At 56.5% G+C, this 7,933-nt stretch overlaps 1 protein-coding gene across 1 annotated transcript in view; it reads left to right on the top strand.

The window, feature by feature from the left end:
* Positions 1–7,933, top strand: part of BMP1 (bone morphogenetic protein 1) — a gene marked incomplete at its 5' end in the record, with an annotated part of 40,624 nt that overhangs the window by 23,688 nt on the left and 9,003 nt on the right. The window contains 7 exons of the mRNA XM_012726769.1: positions 790–906; positions 1,182–1,327; positions 1,438–1,633; positions 2,933–3,058; positions 3,716–3,876; positions 4,128–4,308; positions 7,400–7,482. Of these exons, the coding sequence (XP_012582223.1) occupies positions 790–906; positions 1,182–1,327; positions 1,438–1,633; positions 2,933–3,058; positions 3,716–3,876; positions 4,128–4,308; positions 7,400–7,482 (1,010 nt within the window). The remainder of the gene's footprint in view (positions 1–789; positions 907–1,181; positions 1,328–1,437; positions 1,634–2,932; positions 3,059–3,715; positions 3,877–4,127; positions 4,309–7,399; positions 7,483–7,933) is intronic.

Raw genomic sequence — 7,933 nt, 5'->3', positions numbered from 1 at the left:
GAGCAGCTCAGGACTGCTCCATAGCAGTAGAACCTTTGTCTTACAGGCTGTGCTGTAGCAGGCAGACGAATTCCTGCAAAACACCCCCAGTTTCTGATATTCCACAGTTTCTTATTAGTCACCCAAAGTGGCTGTCATTGCAACACTTCCTCCTCAGACATGTTAACATTTCCAAGATTGCAGTTTCTTTTTCATGACTTATATCCTTAGGTCAGCACCCTCTGTGCCCTGCTGCATGCTGGGAAGCACCCAGTCTTATTCAGAACACACCAATCATCCCTAGTAGGCTCTTGACTAGAAAGAATTCTACAGACGGCAGCAGCCTCACCCACTGCTGTGAGCTTCTGAGGGTTTCAATTCCAAGGGGATATTTTCTGACCCACTCGAATTGATTTGGTGGGGGAGTCCCTGTATAAAAAAAAAAAGTTGTGTTCATTATATTATCGATTGCTACTTTTCTGCATGGAGCTCAAATAAGAAAAAGATAAGTAATGGTGGTAATATGCCTTTTTAAAAAGAAAAACGTGTACAGTTGGTTATTGAGAAAAGTCACCTTTTCTCCCCAGAAACAGACTCTTAATCCACAAGGGCATGAAATCCTCTAAAAGGGGTCTGTGGCTCTTCAAGGTCAAGCTGGACCTGGGACCAGATGCAGGCCAGCTGGAAGGTGTGTGCCAAGTGAAGACCGGACCCAGGGCCTCCGAGCCCCTGGAGAGGCAGGCCGGGTTCCTGGTGCAGAGATGGGAGAGGGACTCGATTTAGCTGCATTGCCTCTCTGTCACCCTGCAGGCCGCTTCTGTGGGGGCAAACTCCCCGAGCCTATCGTCTCCACGGACAGCCGCCTCTGGGTTGAATTCCGCAGCAGCAGCAACTGGGTTGGGAAAGGCTTCTTTGCAGTCTATGAAGGTACTGACGAAGGTGAAGGGGGTGGGAAGTGGCAGATGGGAGGTCCCTGGGCATCCCAGACCCCCTCCCTCCTAGCACTGTAGAAACAGGTTGAGGGCCCTTGAGAGATGAAGCAGGAATCCTGGGAGAACTTTCTGGGTTGGTGAGGTGGGGGCGGGGCACAGGGAATCTGGAGGGGCATGGAAAGGACTAGAGGGGGGAGGAAGGACTTCTTAGCAAGGAAAAGCATTCTGATGTACCTCCTCTTATGTCCACTTCACTCTGTGTCCCCAAAGCCATCTGTGGGGGTGATGTGAAGAAGGACAACGGCCACATCCAGTCACCTAATTACCCAGATGATTACCGGCCCAGCAAAGTCTGCATCTGGCGGATCCAGGTGTCCGAGGGCTTCCACGTGGGCCTCACCTTCCAGTCCTTTGAGGTAGGTCAGAGACCTGGTGCCCCTGGCCCAGCCCAACTCTCTGCCAGCCCCCGGGTTTTGGGGCCAACAGCCTGCACTCCTCCTCCTGCTGATGGAGTCCCCGCCCCCAGATCGAGCGCCACGACAGTTGTGCCTACGACTACCTGGAGGTGCGTGACGGGCACAGTGAGAGCAGCACCCTCATCGGGCGCTACTGTGGCTATGAGAAGCCCGATGACATCAAGAGCACATCCAGCCGCCTGTGGCTCAAGTTCGTCTCTGACGGATCCATTAACAAAGCTGGCTTTGCTGTCAACTTTTTCAAAGGTACCTCCTTCCCGTTCCTCCATGGCTAATCCACCTCCTTCATTCCTTCTGTTTATTTCTCACATTGTACAGTGGGAAGAACTCATTTCTAAGTGTGGGGCACTGTTTTGCTGACCACAGGCCTGTTGAGCAAGAGATCTCTGGAGTTTATTCATCTTGATCTTGCTTGACTCAAACTTTATGCTCCTTGATTAATAACTCCCAGACCTTGGCAACCACACTCTCTATTGCAGTATATGTCTTTCTCTCACTGGCGTTTTATTTAACCTTGGGTCCTCAAGTCATCCATATTGTTAATATGCACATTGTTCTTATTTTTCAAGGCTGAATCGTATTCCGTTTTGTGTATACACCATATTTACTTTATCTTCCTCCATTGATGGATATTTAGACTGTTTCCACATCTTCGCCATTGTGCTGTGCTGACCTCATCCCTTTTTCACACACTCTTTCAAAACAGTTTATAAGGCATGTATTGGCCCTGGTGCCCTGTCCTTCTACTTATGACCTATCTGGGGCAAAAAAGTCACTCCCCCTGAAAAACTGCATTCCTCACTGAGTAAATGACAATATTATACAACAGTAACTGACACATGGTAGGTGCTCAACTATGAATTCAAATTCATAGTTCAGAAATTGCCTAACAAAATCTAAGTTTGTCCAGGAGAAATGCCAGTGAGTTGCAGACACAAGGAATGTGATAGAAGTTCAGGGAGGATGAAGGTAGTGTGGAGTTTTGTATCACTATGACCTTGGACAGGGCATTCCACATGGACCCCATTTCAGGGCACTCCACGTGGACCCCATTTCAGGGCATTCCACGTGGACCCCATTTCAGGCCATTCCACGTGGACCCCATTTCCTTATCTGTAAGTGGGGCTATTCCCAGGCTCTGCATCCCAAGTCTCATGCTGGGCTGTAGGGGGAATTCCACAATAGCCCCTGGCCAGGGATCTGCACCAAGGGCACCAGTAGAGGCAGTGGCCAAAGTCCAGCCACTGCTTTCAGAAGGAAGGTTCTGTGGGGCCCACCTGTCTGCTTCAGGTCACCGCTGGTCCTTAGCGGCGCTTGCAAGTGATCTCCACAGGCACAGAGTGAAGTTCTGAGCAGCCTTAGGGTCAAGAGGAACAAGGAGTCCCACGGCCTCAATGTCAAGCAACTCACAGCCGACTCCCGCCTTGGAATGGGATTCAGGATGGTCACGGGAAACCTGGGGTCCCCTGAACCTGACTCTCCAGCCAAGGAAAGGAGGTGGGAGCCAGACTGGCCTGGCAATCACGTGGTTTCCTTCCACCACAGAGGTGGACGAGTGCTCCCGGCCCAACCGCGGGGGCTGTGAGCAGCGCTGCCTCAACACGCTGGGCAGTTACAAGTGCAGCTGTGATCCTGGGTACGAGCTGGCCCCTGACAAGCGTCGTTGCGAGGGTGAGTGCCCCCAGCTGCCCCAGTCCGTCCCCAGCCCAAACCCTCCAGCCCATATCACCCACGCCTTGGTCAGGTTCCTTCCTGGAAAAGTAAGGGCTCCCCAACGGACAAGGAACACATTTTACATCACAGTCCCCAGAACACTGTGTTACCAGGTGTGATGTGCTCTGGTATACTTTTTTTTTCATTCCTAGTCTTCTTTTTAAATGTTGATCTTGACCTGCTCATTGATTTCACCACCCGCCAGAAGGTCATGATCCTCAATGTGGAAGGCAGTTCTTGGACAGGCACAGAGTTTCAGCCTCTCCCAGAGCCTGTTCCTGAGAGGCTGGTGAAGCACTCCCTGGCCACCGACTCCAGCTCAGCCTGTTCTTGCTGTGTGGCCTCACTCTCCCAACCTCTGAGCAGCCTCGCTGTCCAGCACCCTGCAGTCCTGGCTGGTCCCCTCACAGAGGAAATGGAGCCTGCTCATACTCGACTCCAGCTCCTTTCACGCTCTAGATAGCCCCCTCACCTGCCCCCTTCCCTGTGGCCCACACAGACCCAGGAATCCACAAGTCCCCACCTCCTCCTCCATGATGTGCTGAGCCCAGGCCCCGCCCTCCCCTCCAGCGAGCCGGACTCCTGGGCGTGACGCCACCCCGCATGTCCCCACAGCTGCCTGTGGCGGGTTCCTCACCAAGCTCAACGGCTCCATCACTAGCCCGGGGTGGCCCAAGGAGTACCCCCCCAACAAAAACTGCATCTGGCAGCTGGTGGCGCCCACCCAGTACCGCATCTCCCTGCAGTTTGACTTCTTCGAGACTGAGGGCAACGACGTGAGTGCCTGCCCGCCTGGGAGGAGGCTGCGGGGAGCCTGGGGCTGGGAGCTGGATCCCGTACCTGCTCCCGCCCTCTGAGAGATACTCTGAGAATGCAGAGAGACTGTGGGCGGGCAGGTGTGGGAGCAATAGGGTGGGTTGGTGCAGCAGGTAACTGAAGGCGAAAGGACCCTGGCACAGGAGCATCCCGGGCAGGGCGGGAGGGAGGCTTCCAGGAGCAGGCTGGGCTGGAGCCGCGCTGCCTGCAGGTGTGCAAGTATGACTTCGTGGAGGTGCGCAGCGGACTCACTGCGGACTCCAAACTGCACGGCAAATTCTGCGGCTCCGAGAAGCCTGAAGTCATCACCTCCCAGTACAACAACATGCGCGTGGAGTTCAAGTCCGACAACACGGTCTCCAAAAAGGGCTTCAAGGCCCACTTCTTCTCAGGTAACCCGGGCTCCCAGAGCCGGAGCCCTGCCTGTCCTTCTTTCTGCCACTGCGGCTTGCCCGGCCCAGCCCTCCCTGGTGCCGGCAGCAATAGGCTCTGTCTCCTGCTCCCCCCACCAGGCCAGCCTCTATGTGCCTGAGCTCCTGTATTCCTGAGCGCACAGGGCTTATGAGAGGCAGCCTGAGGATAGGCAGGACATAGAAATGAAGAGAGCGCATTCCAGGTTTCAGGAGCTGCACAAGCCAGGGCCCGAGAGAGGGCAAGCCCAGGGAACAGGGAGTTCAGTGTGACCATGTGGAACACCTAGTGCGTGTTTGCATTGGACCGTGTGGGGCGGATTATCTGGCAATGGCCAGACCTCTAATCAGACCCTGCATAAGCCAACAGGGTTCATGCTGGGGCCTTCAGAAAACATGAGTGGCCTCCCTCCCTCCCCACCCTGCCTCGCCTGTGGGTGGAGGACTCAGGCCCAGACAGCCTCCGGCTACCGAGAGGGGCCCCGTGGAAGGCTTGGGTGAAGTTCCTTTGGTGGTGTAAGTCGTCAGCAGACCCCTGCCCAGCCTCTGAGCCGGACCTCCAGGGGTCCCCCGAGATGCCCCCTGTTTTATTAATCTCTCAGTCTCACGCCCAGGGGCTAGGTTGGGAGGTGGCTGGTGAGCTTCCAAAAGCAATAGGCCCTGGGTGGGACAGCGATACAGGCGGGAGCTCCATGGAGTCAAGGTTGGGGGGAGAAGGCGAGGAGGCTGATGATTCTAGCAGCCAGTTTTGGGGGGGAGCAGCCCAGGGACCCTCATCTCCAGAATGCCTGGTGGGCTGGGCTCGGGGCAGCAGGAAGACCAGAAGCCCAGAGCCGAGTCCTCGCTGCCTTCCTTCTCCCCTCCTTTGCCCAGGGCCCTGCATCCTCAGCCCCCTGTGTGACCACCCTACATCCCTGCCTGCCCCCTGGATGTCATGCACTGCCTCTGTGCACTGGTTCCCTGCTTGGCATTGCCAGCCACCCTGCTCTGCTTGAAGTGCCCACAGCCCCATCCTGCTGCTGCTTGCTGAGACCTTCCCCTGCAATGCAAATTCCTTCCCTCCCTCTGCCCCTGGAACTCCTATGAGGAGTATGAGGAGCTCTTCCCAGGGCCCAGGGGGGTAGCACCTCCTCAAGGGTGGGCTTGGCCCGGTGAAACCATTACCTGCTTACTCTTGTCTCTTCCTGCCCTCTGTTGCCCCAGTCTTGGAGGGGGGAGGGGACAACATGAACTGAAAGACAGAGAGCCCGGAGCTCTCCTCCCAAGGTTAACTGCCTGCCCTGGCAGGACCCCATGCCTACCCCATTATATGTACGCACGCACGCACGCGCACACACACACACACACACTCACGCACTGCTCAGCAAATAAGAAGCCACCTTACCAGTGGGCATCAAGGTTTAACCCTCAGGGCATGGGGCATCTGACTCTGGCCCCCCAGGAGGGGGGCTATTTGGACTTTTGGGACACCCATGGAGGAGACCCTAAGCCAAGAAGACGAAAGAGCCTGAAGACCTTCAGTCTGACCCCAGCCACCTTCCGGGGCATTTGGCACTGGAGGGTGAGTGCCGTCTCCTGTGTGGGCCCATGTGCACCCCCACCCCTGCCCCTCCTGCAACCTGCTCCCTGGTTCTGAGGTGAGGCTGCCCACCCCCGCCCTCCCCAGGATGTACAGCAGGTCTTCACCACCCTGTCTCACTCAGTCATTGGCAAGTATTTATTTTGACCCCTATCCTGTGCCATGAACTCTATCAAGTATTTGGGGTACAAACATGAGGAAGGCATATGGGGGTTAAACATTTCAGGGAAAGCTTTGCTCATTCCATCACCTGGGACTGCTGAAACTGCCCTCAGTCACGGGCAAGTTCCTCCATGAACCCCTAAGACAGGTTGTGGGCACTCCTCACCCCCACTTTTCTGCAGGGCTGGTACAAAAGCAGCTTCTACAGGGCTTCAGTCAAGGTTCTCTGTATAATTTCTCTGGCCAGAGATGGGGCCCTCGGGAAGGGACATGGGAGCCACCACCTCTTGGCCTCAGGTTCTGGTGGGCCCCACCTGCGAACGAATTAGAGAAGCAGAACTTTCTAGAAACCAGTGCCCCAGCCCAGGGCCGCTCTCCTGATAGAGAGCAGGAACAGGCCCCCCGCTCTACCCCGCCACACCCCACCTGGCCTTTTGAATGCCAGAGAACGTCTTTCTACCTGGAAGTTCACCTTGGGAAATCTGGGTGTCTATCTGATCCATATGCCCACCCTGAATGCTGCCATGCCAGGCAGACAGCCCCAGAGCAAGCACGGCGGGACAGACAGACAGGAGACTATGTAGGTCTGACACACACCTGTGCCCACGTGTTTCTCCGTGTCTGTGCACGTGTTGTGTGTCCCCTGGAGACCACGTGCTCAGGCCCCGACGCTCATGAGCCTGGTGTCTGTACTCACGTGTCTGGTTCCTTGTTGGGACCCTGAGTGCCTGTAGGTGCAGCTTTGCTGTGTGCTTGTACCTGAGCGTCTTCTTCACACGTAGGTGTGAGTGAGCAGGCAGCATGTGTCTCTCGTGTGTGTGTGTACGCAGACAGGTAGATGGCGATGGGTGTGACCCACGTGTCTGTGCAGGTGGGCTGTGTGTGCCGTGCAGGTGTCTGTGTGCACCTGTGCTACCATGCTGGAAGTCTGTGCGGGGGCCCGTGCCTGTGGGCATGTTGGCACGAGCCAGTGTCTGTGTTTAAAGCCTCCAGCTGCAGCAGCAAGAATGGGGGAGCAGAGGTCTCCCCGAGACCCCCCTTCCCTGGACGGCTCCCCTCTCACGGAGATTCCTTCTCTCCCTCCCGAGTTCGCAGGCCCCACACCCACCCTCAGGCCTTCTCTGTCCCCTGTTGCTGTGCCTCCTCCCCCCGGCTGCCCTCTAAGACCTGGCTGCCCGGACATGGCCGTCCTGCATGTGTGACCCCGCTGTCCTGCCCCGCCCTGTGGACCGTCCTCTGAGCCCCCGGTCTCGTTTTCACCGCTTTCCCTCCCTGGCCCCTGCCCTCCACCCCTCCCCTTGGTCCCCTTTCTCCTTCTCTCTCTCGTTTCAGAAAAGAAGCCAGCACTGCAGCCCCCTCGGGGACGCCCCCACCAGCTCAAATTCCGAGTGCAGAAAAGAAACCGGACCCCCCAGTGAGGCCTGCCAGGCCTCCGGACCCTTGTTACTCAGGAACCTCACCTTGGACAGAAAGGGATGGGGGCTTCGGTGCCCATCCACCCCCACGTCCGCTCTGCCATTCCGGCCTCCCTCCTTCTGGCCGGACAGAACTGGTGCTCTCCTCCTGCCCTGTCCCCCTCGTGTGGACAGGCGACCCCCCTCCCCACCCCTCCCATTTTGATGGTGTCTGTGACATTTCCTGTTGTGAAGTAAAAGAGGGACCCCTGTGTCCTGCTTCTTTCTCTTGCAGTCTGCTTGTCCGTGTGTCTGTTTTTCTACTTGTCCGTCTGTCCAGTAAGCAGGTAATGGTAGAGGGCCCATGCTGGTCAGTTCTGGACCCCAACCCACCCTGCCTCCCACTTTACTTTCTCTCCCGACAGTTGGGTGCTACTCAACTGGCTCCACTTCACGCAGTGCCCCGGACCCC

The sequence above is a fragment of the Condylura cristata genome, unplaced genomic scaffold (genome assembly GCF_000260355.1).
Source record: "Condylura cristata isolate star-nosed mole 26May11 unplaced genomic scaffold, ConCri1.0 scaffold00018, whole genome shotgun sequence".
NCBI lineage: Eukaryota > Metazoa > Chordata > Mammalia > Eulipotyphla > Talpidae > Condylura > Condylura cristata.
Note: the sequence above shows the minus strand (reverse complement) of the source record. Positions and strands in the feature narration are given on the sequence as shown.